Source organism: Dipodomys spectabilis, unplaced genomic scaffold, assembly GCF_019054845.1.
Source record: "Dipodomys spectabilis isolate Male_0828 unplaced genomic scaffold, ASM1905484v1 ptg000053l, whole genome shotgun sequence".
Lineage (NCBI taxonomy): Eukaryota > Metazoa > Chordata > Mammalia > Rodentia > Heteromyidae > Dipodomys > Dipodomys spectabilis.
The window spans coordinates 12589094-12603441 of record NW_024870730.1 but is presented as its reverse complement, the minus strand read 5'-3'; the positions used below and the strand labels follow the sequence as shown (position 1 = coordinate 12603441).

At 37.6% G+C, this 14348-nt stretch overlaps 1 protein-coding gene across 2 annotated transcripts in view; it reads right to left on the bottom strand.

Annotated features, from left to right (window-relative positions):
• Mdn1 (midasin AAA ATPase 1) overlaps positions 1-14348 on the bottom strand; it is a 156163-nt gene that overhangs the window by 82211 nt on the left and 59604 nt on the right. For both annotated transcript variants that reach the window (XM_042679510.1, XM_042679511.1), the window contains exons 28-38: positions 13252-13386; positions 13036-13174; positions 12155-12293; positions 11714-11844; positions 10019-10163; positions 7405-7534; positions 4967-5185; positions 3700-3897; positions 1880-2088; positions 1171-1293; positions 126-323 (exon numbers count right to left, since the gene is read on the bottom strand). In XM_042679510.1, coding sequence (XP_042535444.1) covers positions 126-323; positions 1171-1293; positions 1880-2088; positions 3700-3897; positions 4967-5185; positions 7405-7534; positions 10019-10163; positions 11714-11844; positions 12155-12293; positions 13036-13174; positions 13252-13386 — 1766 coding nt within the window. The remainder of the gene's footprint in view (positions 1-125; positions 324-1170; positions 1294-1879; positions 2089-3699; positions 3898-4966; positions 5186-7404; positions 7535-10018; positions 10164-11713; positions 11845-12154; positions 12294-13035; positions 13175-13251; positions 13387-14348) is intronic.

The window sequence follows — 14348 nt, the reverse complement described above, 5'->3', positions numbered from 1 at the left end:
CTTCTTCAAGTCAGAGAAAAAACATTCATACCAGGAGGGAAGTGATGATGGGAATCAGTCACATTAATACTCATCACATAAAAATTTTTTCTACCTTTGGTCTCCACAGCAACAGTGAATCTTACCTGAGTGAATCTGTTAAGAAAAGACCTGGGTAAGCCCTTTCTCCCGCCTCCTTGTCTGAAAGGATTCTGACACCCAAAAATCTTTGTCTTCTCATGCTGTACTTGAAAGCTCATTCCTAACTCAGGCACATAGATTTCTCCTCGATGGTCAAAACAAGCATTAAGTCCTTCCAGTACAGACTGAGAAGCCAGGTTAAGCTATTAGTGAAAAAAGTACACATATTTGTTTTAAAGCAAGGAAGTAATACATAGGAAAGTAACAGAGTATTATCTTCATAAGATAAATTAAAACACTATTTGTTATTTAGTTTCTTAAACCAACTGATGAAATGATGTAAACATTCTATTATTTATTTCACATTCATAGTGAGGGATTCTGGATGCTTAACATATACACGAATATATGTTAAAAAGAATAAATGTTCAGACTGAACTAAAAGTTAAATCTTCACTAAGTAGCACTTTTCTCATTTTAATCATTTCAATTCCACAATAGTAGTTCCTCCCCTAACTAACACTGTATATCACAAATAGACCCAACTTCTTAATTCAAACTATCTACCAGATAGAAAGGTTTGATATTAATCGTGCCTATGAATGTACTTTTTCTTCAGATCAATAATTTTGGCCAATATGCAACTATAACTCTAACCATTTACTCATCATTGTTGTATTACATAATGTTTATCCAGTTTCTTTGGCACATTAACAAAACATGAAGTAGTTGATACTATTTGTAAAATACCTGTGAAATAAGTTCAACTTCAGTAAACCTATCAGAGATGTGAGAACAAATTAGCCAAAATGCAGTTTTTCTCTGAAGGATTGCTTTAAAGTTTGGAGCATTATATAGGTTGTATGAAGAAGCAAGTTTTGTATGTGTTTGGTCATGTGATCTTAAATGACACCAGGAAGGATCTTTTCATAGTTATGCCTTTATTGGTCACTAGCATGTCCATCCACTAAGAAATTATCCAGAGTTGAGACAAGTAGGACCATTCCTCACATGGCAATTCCAACTGGGGCCTGAGGACAGGATGCTCACCTCATCTAACACCACCCAATCTCCTGCCTTCAAAGCTGCCAGCAACGGGCCATCACGCCAGGCAAATTCTCCTCCCTTGCCACCTTCAACAGGGAGATCTGCTCCAAAGAGATCAGTGATGTCCTTTGATAGGAAGAAGAAATGAGGAAAAGTATTACAAAAAAACCATCAAACAAACAGCAAATACACTGTAAGACCTAAATCTGAAATGATAAATGCTTGGGTAGGCCTCAGGTCACTATACTTCTTTCTTGCACTCAAGACAGAACTATTTGTCCCCAGTAATCTTTACCTGGAGCTGACACACATTCTAAGCACCTTCAGAATACAATGGACTAAGCAACAATCACTTGCTCAGATTAACTTATGGCAATTGTGTGCTTTAAAACAAACAATAAAAATGATAATGTCTAAGCTTTATTCTCTAGTCCAATTCAATGTCATTCATGCAATAATTATCCTGATTTTTTTCTAAAGTTATTTCATTCAATCCCTAGTACTGAAATGAGAGAAGAGAGGAGGAGAAAACATATTATAAGCACCAGCTATTAATTAATCACTCCACAAGCAGAATTTAAATGGTTATGCTTATGGGGTCTTATATAAAATATCTGGGATAATGATAACAACAATTAATACTTACTAGGAAACCATAAATAGATACATTACTTATACTGATCCTTACATCCTATGGGGCAACTAAACTTACTGTCTGCTCTGACAGGTTGATTCGAATAAGGTTGTGTCCTGAAGCCTTCGCTAATGCGCCCACCAAACTTGTCTTGCCAACACCAGGAGAGCCCTCCAGGAGAATGGGTTTGTTTAGTTTGGTAGCTCTTAAGAGCCTCTGGGCATTCATAGCTGTGGTGCCTGCACTGAGTGCGTAGTCAGCAATATTATTCCTATGCAGGACAGGTCCTCAAGTGAAGAAAAACAAAGTCACACATAAGCTATGTACATAAAACTCAACATTTTAAGAAACCACTCAATAGAGCATCAGTCAGTCCAGCAGCATTTGTAGCTCCTATTTCAACATTCTCCCACTTTTGGATCCATAAAATCCCTACAGGAACAGCCAGTAGCATACTTCTTTCACAATATACATATCTCCCACCTAATATAAACCTACATGTATTTTAGGTCTAATTACAAACACATATTTCTTTCTAAACCTCTATGTCTATTACTACATGCCCTAGTACAATTCATCATTCTAAACCAGTATATTCCTAGAAGGTTTTCAGGCCATCAAGACAATATATAAAAATGTTCTCAACTAAGAAGGTAACTGACATACAGGACTAACAACAGTCTCTCAGGGCTTAACATCTATGGAGTAAGCTTTGGCATACCAGTTTAGAGGGAGTGGGAAAAGGAAAACATCTATTTGCAACCAGAGTTAAGTCCCCTCCCAGTTGTAAATCATTGGCATAGAGCTCTCACATAGGAATGAATACTACCCACAGTGCTATAAGGAAGAGATAAAATGATGGCACACACTCCTATAATCCCAGCACTTAAAAGAGAATAGAGTTCAAGGTCAGCTGGGGCAATACAATTAGACCCTGTCTCAATGAAAAAGAAAGGAAAAGTAAGGAAGATAGGAAGAAAGGAGAAGAGGAAAAGGGAAGGAGGGGGGACAAGAGAGAAGTTCAAGGGAGGGAAGGGATATTGGGGACAGGAAAAAAAAGGGAGGGAGGTTGTATGTACTTTAACTGCCTCGTTTTTAATATTTGATAGAGAGTTGAAGAAGTAATTTGGTCCTAACATGCAAAACCCTGTGGATGGATCTCATGAAAGATCAATAGTCAGGCAAGCAGGCAGACATAATTATAGATAGGTAGTCACAACTAGTGGTGGCAATTCAGTTAGAAGGACAGCTAGGATTAAGATTCAAATCCATTGTCTCCCAGACTCCTGCATTTTTCATTTAGTCATTCATTCCCATTCCTTCAATCCACAGACATTTTCTAGGTCCCTATGATTGTTAGGTCAAAGGACAAATACTAGAGAATAATACTAGCAGCTAAAGAACTCACAAGGCTATTATTATACAAACGAGGTACTACTTAGTGAAGATATAGCTAAATAGGACTTTGTAGGTTACAGAAGAGCTTGTAAGTTTTAGTGGGTTTTGGCTTTACTATAGGAAAAGTTCTTGTTTTGAGGACCAACTAATAAAAATGAACTTTTTACAAGATAATCATTTCCCCCCAACTTTTACATGCCAGTTATATTTTGTGAACATTTTAGACAATTGTAGTTTTACCAAGTTAAGACTGTATTGATATTACCAAAAAAATGAGTATGCAACACTAAAGGTGCAAGTCATAATAAAATATAAACACTTTGATCTATAGGGAAACAATAAGTATTTAAAATTTCTTGCACATTTTTGTTAGGTCATTAAATATAAGAGAAGGGGGTTTTCACTGGGAATATTTCTATACATGTATATAATTTGATCATAATTCATGCCCTGAATTACTCTTTCTTGTCCCCTCCCCTATCCTTTAAAGTATTTCTTACCTCTTGGTATAAAAAATGGATGAATTCCCCAAAGGTTCTCAATCCCAGTGAATTCTTTGGCTTTGAGTCTATCATAAATCTTTAATTCATTTTTCTGACTTTCTGTAAGTCTGACTATCTTGGAAAGTTTCTTTATTAGGAATTTTAGACATTCTTCACGAGCCAAGAGTGCTGTACCGAACCCAGAAGAAGTTACTCCTAAAAGACAGAGCATCAGAACATTAGGAAACAGCATAATTCCAGGGTTACAAGCATTCATCAGGAGGTCTAGCATGGGTTCTCGAAGGAAAGAGAGTACAGCAAAGTTAATAGCCTAAAAAAAACTTTTAGTGTGAGCAGTACCTAAAGAAGACCCTGGCCCAATGCCCGTCCTCCCCATTTATGCATCATCAATGTAGTAGTAGCTTATTCAGTAAACAATTCCAGAGACCCAATGACAAGTCAGTCTGAAGGTATTATACAACTCAATTGACGTTATTCATCATTTTAGTTCAAACTCCTAATCTTCATGACTAAAAAGTTAAAATTTAAATAAAAATTTTATGCAATTGTGAGAATTTAAAACTAAAAAATCTGACCATTAAGTAAAAATTATTATCAGACTAAGAATTATCTAGAACTTCACCAGGAACAGTTTTCACTGATGTCTTCTTTCTACTTATACTTACCACTTCCAATTTATTAAATACAACTATTTGATATCAAATGTACCCTCTCAAGCTCAGGCTTGTAACCCTAGCAATATGTGAAGCTGAGAACAAGAAGATAATGGCTCAAGGCCAGTTTGGGCAGAAAAGTTCCTTCGGACCCTTTCTTAACTGACAGCTGCTATCAGTAGCTCACAATAGTCATCCTAAACTACAAGGGAGGCTGGGATTAGGACGACTACTCTTCCAGGCCAGCTCAGTCTGAGAAACTTCATCTCTACAGAAAAATCTGGGACGTGATATTGAGTGTGCCTGCTGTCTGCCAAGAAGCCAAAAATAGGCAAATTAAACTACAGTCACTAAATTATAGGCATTAAATTATACCCCATTTACCAGTATAAGAAGAACAACTGAGTTTCTGCCTAGTGGTGTGAACAACAGCAAAAAGAAAACAACAACAACAACAACAACAACAAAGCACTACCTCTTTCCAAAAGAAAAGGAAAAGATACACTGAGTTATAGAAATATTTTACTAAGTGATTCTGTAAAATCTCTGGCATGGGCATGCTCTTTTTCCAACTTCCCTCTACCCTATCCAGCCCCTTGTCCCCAGCATACCTGAACCTATTCCATCTATGTACACCAGGCATGCGGCGTGGACAAAAGATGTCACAGTGGAGATGCTCTCTGGCCTTTTCGTAGTTGCTTCCTCTCCCATTGTGTTCATGAAATTAACCCAGGACAGGATATCTCTGATACTGACCACACACTTTCGGCCAAACTCTTGGTGGGTCAGCCAGTCAATGAAATCCAGCATCAATTCAGCTATATCAGCTCCTAAAGCAAGGAAGCAAAAGCATTCGCTTTGTTTTTTTTTTTTTTTAATTTTCGGATGGGATACTAACTCAGGACCTCATATTTGCTAGGCAACTGTTACATCACATCAGTTATATTTATAGCAACATTTGCTTTGTATAACATTCTAGAGCAGGAGTACATAAAGTAGGTCCTCCAGTTGGAAAAAAAAGGATTTATGCTCCTTTGTCTGCATGCAAAATTACGTTGAGTATCATTTTCTAAGGAAATGAGTCCAGTTTTTCATCACATAATGAAATAATTAATATACATAATTTTATCAAGTTAGAAACAAAATAATTTTGAGACTTTCTAACTTAAGAAAATTCCCTGAAAAAGGGCTGGGAAGGTGGCTCAGTGGTAGAGTGCTTGCCTTGCATGCCTGAGGCCCTGGGTTCGATTCCTCAGCACCACATAAGCAAAAAGTAAAAAGCCGAAGTGGCGCTGCGGCTCAAGTGGTAGAGCGCTAGCCTTGAGCTGAAGAGCTGAGGGACAGCGCCCAGGCCCAGAGTTCATGCCCCACGACTGAACTAACCTCCCCCTCCCCCGCCAAAAAAAATCCCTGAAAAAATGCTCATAGGAAAAACTATTCATTTGTCTCATGTTTAGACTAAATTATGAAACTAGGTCATAATCATGTGAAAGACACTAATTTTAGTATACTATATATAAAGTTGTTATATTTACTTTTATTTAAAATAATTTTATTACACTTACAGAGTTCCTTGACACATGCTATTTCAACTTGTGTTTTTTTGATAATCTTGATGGTATGAAAGAATTTACATTCAATAGAAAGTACACTATGAATTTTGATCTTTAACCTAGGCAAATCATATGAATAAGATATTCTTTCTGGGGCTGGGAAGGTGGTCAGTGGTAGAGTGCATGCATGAGGCCTTGGGTTGGATTGCTCAGCACCACATAAACAGAGAAAGCCAGAAGTGGTGCTGTGGCTCAAGTGGTAGAGGGCTAGCCTTGAGCTGAAGAGCTGAGGGACAGAGCCCAGGCCCAGAGTTCAAGCCCCACAACCAACCAAAAAAAAAAGATATTCTTTTTTTTTTTTTCAGTCCTAGGGCTTGAATTCTGAGCCTGTGTGGGCAGGTGTCAAACTTCGATCTTCAGAGCTTCATCTCCAAAGTAGCTAAGATTATAGGCATTAGCCACTAGCACCCAGCTTTAAATACAATTTTGACTTAAATGACTCTCTAAATTGAGGAAGACTTGTAGTAAATTTATTGTAATGACCAATGCTATATTGTTAGTGGCATTTAGTTCAAGTCTTCATTTTGTGTATGAGCTTGTATTTAAAGTTATATGCATTAGTTAAAAGGGATTCAGAAATTTTACTTCATGATTCATGTTAAATAACAATTCTAATCTCAACTTTATAATGAACTATTTGAGAGCAAATTCTTAAGTATATATGGACACAAAGCAGTATCAATGAAATTTTATAGAATGCTTTATATAGTTTCCTATTTTTTTTTTTTTGGTAAGGCTAACGTTCTACCACGTGAGCCACAGCACCACTTCCAGCTTTTTCTGTTTATGTGGTGCTGAGGAATTGAACCCAGGGCCTCATGCATGCAAGGCAAGCACTCTACCACTGAGCCACTTTTCCAGCTGGCTTACAGTTTTTGAAATCAATAGCAAATATTTATCTGAGAAGCAGTACAGTTGGCTGGATGGAGAACACAATTCTTGGATCAGCACTAAAATGTAGACAGGTTCCAGGAGTCTTTCCATGATCACTCTGAATGTGGTTAAGGATCGTCTCTGGTGGGGTCAGGAAGCCCAGACCCTTGACACTTCTCTGAGTGTCTCATTCATGGGGCATAGGAATAACGAAATGAAAACCTCAAAAAAGGGAACCAGTCATGGGGCAAGTCATGGGTACACAGGGCAGTCATATGGGTAAGGACAAGGTGGCTTTCACAGTGATGCAGGTTGTACCCTGCCTGGAAGTTGAACATGGAAAGCAGAGGGATATGAGCCTATCTTATATTTCACAATTTTTTTTTGAGGGAGTTAAAATATGCAGGGAGGACACTTTAATAGAAGGCAATATGTTCTGTACCACATTTTCCACTGATCTATCTTGTTCCCATTTTTTTATGCTTATGAAATACACATATAGCTAGTATCCTGTAATATATAACTCTTATTCTATTAGCACTCCCACCAACATGAAAACTCACCTTTATGATCTATTCTGCTCAGAGACAATCCTGGGCGGAGATTTCGATTAATTATTTGAATTAAGTCTTCACGCCTTGTGCTTTGAGGGCACCATATTTCTGTAAATCGATTTCTTAAGGCAGGAGACAACTACAAAGAACACAAACTCTAATGTGAGTTTGAAATTTATGAAGAAAGCTAGAAAAAAAAATGCTTCGAAAGAATGTTGCCTGTGAATCCAGGAAAAGAAATATTTATTTTGTGGGGGGAAATGGTCCTACTATACACTTCAGGCTGATCTGCAATTCTCTTATGAAGACCAATCTAGATTACAGACATGTACTACACACAGCCCTCAGATGCCTCTTCTGTTATATCAACTATTTTTTTCTTGCTTCTAAGAGATATTGCCCCACCATTCTCTAACAACATCCACATATTAGCAATTATACCACTTTCTAAATATGATACAGAGCTCTGAAGCCTGGGAAAGCACTGGAATGCTAGTCACAGCTATCTTAAGTAGATTCCTCTTTCACATTAATAGCCATCTTCCCATAAAGAAGGTCCATCTCCATACAAGAAGAAAACTTACATGGCTCAAAAGGAATGAAATTATAAGGAGACATTTATTTTATGTCTTGTATAACAAAGTTATTATATACCTTCTCCAGTCCTACGAGTTCTGACCCTTTCATAGTTTCCTTTCTTTTCCCAATGCCAATTCATCTCTATTCACAATGTTTGTAACAACACTACCTAGGTTTTACTTTATCGATGATTGTTGTTGTTGTTGTCCGTGTATCCCATATACCACAGGACCAACAAAACCTGTATTTAGGAGGGGCTCATTAAGGACACAGGGAATTTCTAAGTATGTACATGTTCCTCACCACCATCCTCAAAGACCTGTGCCTCTAGTATTCAGGATCTTATTTTGCTCTGATTTTTATACAGGCAAAACGAAAAGGGGTTGCTTTCTCATAGGTAAGAATAACAATTGTCTTAAGGAAAACTGAAGCTAAGCAGACAGGTAAAATTAATGTAAATAACTTTGAAATCAGATTTCTGAAGTACATAATCATTTTTCTTCTACTACTGAGGAAAACTGGACACAAAAACTGGACATGGCCATATTTTAGGCAGCTAACCAGTTACCAAGTATCTTACCCTCCTTCATTCTAGATTCTTATCCCTACCAACACTTGTGCTAACCATTAGCAGACCAGGACCATACACATTATGACTTGTAACCCACTTACAGGTTTACTGAGCTCAAAACCACAAGGTCTTTCATTCCCGAATGTTATGATCTAAAGAAACATAACCAACAATCTGACAGTGACTCACATAACCCTTAACAGGGGTGGTGCTTTTTTTTTCCTGAAAAAAAAGTTGGATTTTTTTCCGTGAAAAAAAGTTGGTTAAAAAAAGTTGGTTAATTATATCATCACTCAAGGACCATGTATGTATCAGTACCACCATGTACCAAAATATTTTAGACTCCTTAGATGCAGCAGTTTTTAAGGGAAGGGATTATATTCTCCCTACAACACTAAAGAAAGTTCTTAGTTGTTAACTTTTTTTTTTGGGGGGGGGGGGGTGGTGGTGGAGAGGCCCATTGTGGGGCTTGAACTCTGGGCCTGGGTGCTGTTCCTCAGCACTTTAGCTCAAGGCTAGCGCTCTATCACTTGAGTTACACTGCCACTTCCAGTATTCTGAATGGTTTATTGGAGATAAGAATCTGATGGACTTTCCTGACCAGGCTGGCTTTGAACTGCTTTTCTTAGATCTCAGTCTCCTGAGTAGATAGGATTACAGGCTTGAACCACTGGCGCCTGTCTTCTAACTTTTTTTTGATACTTTCAAACCAATGACAGGTATTTAGGAAAGTAAACTCTAAAAGCAGAGCTTGACTTTAAATTATAGTTCCAAATTTTTTATATAAAACTAGTATAAGCTCCATGTAGAGCTCAACAGCATTTGTTAGCGTAAGGTAAAGTTCTAGGCTAAGTACTGAAACAAAATTTCATACTCACACAAAAATGAGCTATAAAATAAAAAAAAAGTAATTACCAGGTACTGGTAACATGCCTATACTTCTGGCTACGCCTAAGGTTGAGATCTGAGGACAAAATCTGTGAGAAACCTATAGTCAATTAACCACCAAAAAGCCAGAAGAGCTGAGGGACAGTGCCCAGGCCCAGAGTTCAAGCCCCATGATTGACAACAAACAAACAAACAAGCCAGAAGTAAAGCTGTGGCTCAAAAAGTAGAACACTAGCCTTGGGCAGAAAAGATCAGGGACAGTGCCCAAGCCCTGAGTTCAAAACCTAAGGAGAGAGAGAGAGAGAGAGAGAGAGAGAGAGAGACAGACAGACAGACAGACAGACAGACAGAGAGACAGACAGAGAGACAGACAGACAGACATGTGTGCAGAGGGAGAGAGAAGAAACTTTACATCTTGTCAGATTTTTCAATGTAATATCCAACAATATCTTCATTGGATTTGACATAATACTCCACTGTTATTTAACATGCAACACCAAATGATTTATTATATACTATACTTATAGGTTTCAATAAGTTAAGGGCAAATCTAGGAATAAATTAGACTTGAGGAAGTAGTTTTACCTCTTTTTTTCCATAGTCTCCCCCAGGGTTCATAGTTGCTAAGATTCGGAAATTCTTTCCTGCAGTCAACACTTCTACTTCATTGTCTTTGCCTTCTGGGCTGCCTTTTTCAGCTAACACCAGAGACTTTTCTACTTCAAGGACACTAAAACATTAAAAAACAAAAAACATAAAACAAAGTGAAGGATTATGCATTTTACTTGTGGCCTTCAACATTCTTTAAAAGAGAACAAAAACAACATATGCTGATTCCAAAACCCAGTATCTGTAAAAGAGAACATATTTCTTTTATTTTGGAGGCTGAAGGATTGGAATTTAAGGCCTTTGTGGGCTACCACTTGAGCCTTGCCTATAGCACCAAGCATATTTTTGATAAAGAAAAAAAGAATTCCTTTCCCATAGATACTTGGTATTTGTCTTAACAACTGGTATCTTGTTATACAAATATTCATTAGCAACATAATTTATAATACTCCAATGTGGAAACAACTCAAATGCTATCAATAGGTGAATAGATAAAACAAAAATGTGACGTAACCCATGTTATTAAAAATACAGAACAAAATAAGTATACTGCAATATGGACGAACTTTGAATATTAATATGAAGAAAAAAGGAGACTTTTATGAAAGATTTAAAGGGAGAAATTTGCAGAGGAAAAGTAGGGTGGTGGTTGGGGTAAAATTTGCAAGTAAGGGTAATATAACAGAAGGGATCCTAGTAAATAATGAAAATGTAAAACTTGGTTTCAGTGGCTACAAAACTCAGTTTATTTTTTTAAACAACTATTTTATTTATATATATATATATATATATATATATATATATATATATATATATATACATCAAGCAAATTTTATGAGCCGCGCACCGGTGACTCACACCTGTAATCCTAGCTCCTGAAGAGGCTGAGATCTATCTGAGGATTGCAATTCGGAAGCCAGGCCAGGCAGAAAAGTCCCCAAGAGACTCTTACCTCCAATTAATCGCTCAAACCAGAAGTGGCACTGTGGCTCAAGTGGTGGAGTGCTAGCTTTAAGCATAAAGAGGCTCAGTGACAGCACCCCAGGCCCTGAGTTCAAGATCCACAACCACCTCCCCTCCAAAAAAGCCTATTTTATAATATGTAAATTGAATTTCAATGAAGAGTGAAAAACAGGTGTAACTACATCAAGATTAATAATATTGGTCCGAGGTATTAAGATGCCTTAAGCAAAATTTAGGATTCTTTTTTTTTTTTTTTTTGTACGGTCGTGGGGCCTGAACTCTGGGCCTGCACGCTGTCCCTCAGCTCTTCAGCTCAAGGCTAGTGCTCTACCACTTGAGCCACAGCGCCACTTCTGGGTTTTTTCTTTTTGCTTATGTGGTGCTGAGGAATCGAACCCAGGGCCTCAGGCGTGCAAGGCAAGCGCTCTACCACTGAGCTACCTTCCTAGCCCACCAAAATTTAGGATTCTCATACTAGTTCTTTTAAAAGATTAAAGGGAGTAAACAAATGAACTTTCCTTAAAGAAGAATTTTATCTCAGCTGTTTTAACCTCAGCCATAAAGATAACCAAGATCTCTTATAGGACAGCTTGAAAGAACACCAAAAGAAAATTTTCAAACATTTGCTCTGGACCTACAAGAAGCATTACTATTAATAGGATTGACTATAACAAAAGGAAACAATGAAACAGAAAAATCTCACATTACCTGTTAAGTCTTTCTAGGACAGAGTCATCAGCCAGAGAGATCTCATCCAAGAGGAAAAAGCCATCCTCTTTCATGGCCAGAACCAGAGGTCCATCATTCCACTCAAAGAGTTTGGATGTGTCAATTTCTTCCTACAATTTGGAAAAGAGATGGGAGGAATTAAAGAACAGATGGCTTCATGTGACAATACTCATGCTGAGGCAAAATGGGTCATTCTGCAAGAATGGGTATTAATAGAGCACAAAACCTGCAAATGGGGACGCTTTATGGAGGCCCCTGATAAACAAGTGAAAATCTGATAGTAAGATACACATAACATATATCACCAAACTAGTATACTGTCTAAAAACCCCACCAGGAACAAAACCTCACAATTTCATATACACAACTAACCACAGTTCGTCAAATAAATAGACTATCAACATTTGCTACTGGACAAACCTTGTCATTTGGCTTCTGTCTTGCTGGCCGTAGTCCCCCTAAGAAGTCTGATGTTTCCATGTTTAAGTGGCAGTTGACGGAGTAAAGTTTCTGATTTGCCAAGGCTGCAAACACTTGGCAGATGGTAGTCTTCCCACACCTGTTGGAAATATACGCTAGATTACCAACTTGAATGTGTTCTAAATAGTCATTAAACACTGTCAGCAAGAAGTGCACTCTGCTGAGCCTTACTGAAGCAGGATATAGAATTTGAATGAACAATGATTTATCCATTTTCCTCTTCTACACAGCTATTGAAAGGAACCTCACTTTAAAGCAGGGGTGGGAAACATCCAGCACAAGGATTATATAGGACCAAGAAATTATTTGATACATGATAGGACAAATATGATGAGCATGACCTACCCAAGACCACCTGCCTGTTTCAATGATTTTTGTATGGCAAGCAAAGGGAAAAGGTTCCTCACTTCTTTTTTTTTGTTTTGTTTTGTTTTTGGTTCCGGTCGTGGGGCCTGAACTCTGGGTCTGGGCGCTGTCCCTCAGCTCTTCAGCTCAAGGCTAGCACTCTACCACTTAAGCCACAGCACCACTTCCGGCTTTTTTCTTTTTGCTTATGTGGTGCTGAGGAATCGAACCCAGGGCCTCAGGCATGCAAGGCAAGCACTCTACCACTGAGCCAACTTCCCAGACCCAGGTTCCTCACTTCTGCTTTAAAAATATAGGGGAAAAAAGCCCCCAATGACAGTGATAAAAGAAAGAAGTTATTTTTCATAAACAAGGAATCTAGTCTAAAGATAAAAAGAAATTTTTAAAAAGTAACGTAAACAATCCTATAGAACTGAACTGAAACTTTTTAATTAGTTACTTTCACAAAACCTTACCCAGTGTCTCCAACCAGTAGCACTGGTTCACCAAATTCCAATGCCCTTCCCACTAATACAGCCAGTCTCCGCAAGGCCTCAGTCCACACAATATGGCCAAACATAGAATCAAATGTAGATATTTTGATAGATGATTTACCTATCCAAGGAAGACATACTTAGGTTCGAATAAATATAACTTGGCTCATATTCCTCTGGGGTTTCTATTTTACTTACCAAATAGTTTTAGGGTATTTTCTTTGGAAAAAAGAGATCGGGGACATAATTTTTTCTTGAAATGTTTTTCAAGTACTTTTTGAATCACATCAACCTCCTCCTGCTTCCTGACTCGGCCTGCTAAAAGCATAAAACCTAAGGGTTTTACAAAATAGGAACAATTAACATCTGGTTGGAACACCAAGGTCAATAAGAACAAGAATTAACACAAATCAACATTTGTGCACAAAACGACATTCGATGCAGTTTTATTCCTAATAACCTACAATTAAAATGTCCAAGGACAAGAGAATGAATAATCAAACAGCGCCATCTCCATGTATGAGTTAACCACATAAAGTATTTAATCTTGATATACAAAAGCAGCATACTTGAAAAAGCTACATTAGAAAGAGTATATATTCTGTGGAATCCTATTTAATGTAGCTTATACACACAAAAAAAATCACACTACAGTGACGAACATTAGAATAACTGTTCTCTCCACTTACAAGAGAAAAAAAGAGGTTTCTGAGATTTTCAAACATTCTAAGTCTTGGTGGAATTGGCAGTGTACATGTGGAAAAATGCTTCATCATACATTATTACTTCAATAGAAAAGTTTAAGGAAAAGTATTCTTTCTTCATACTTTTATGCAATTTCTTATTTTTTTTTTTTAAAGACCGTTGTCTTGTACAGCCCAGGCTTGCCTTAAACTCACAGCAATCCAAATGCTGAGATCATAGGTTTGTGCTACCTGGTCCTTCCTCTATTGTTTATTACTAACAAGAAAGTTAAGGAACTAGAATTTTAGCTAAATGGTACATGCAGTGGTCAGCATGCATAAGGTCAGGGTCTGAAACAAGGACTTAGAAGCTGCTTTGGTAAAAGCATTAACTCTTCACTTCAGTATGCAAATACTGAATACTGATACTACATTCAGGATAAAAGCTCAGCATCTATGCCATCTTTTATAACACTCTCCCTTGCTACCACAAACTTTGGTTGTAATTCCTGCTCAACTAAGCATATAAATCTGGTTCATCATTTTAGGGACTGATCTAACTGCTCTAAGACTGAAAGCATCAAGGTAAGTTTCTACAAAGCTCTGTTCTAC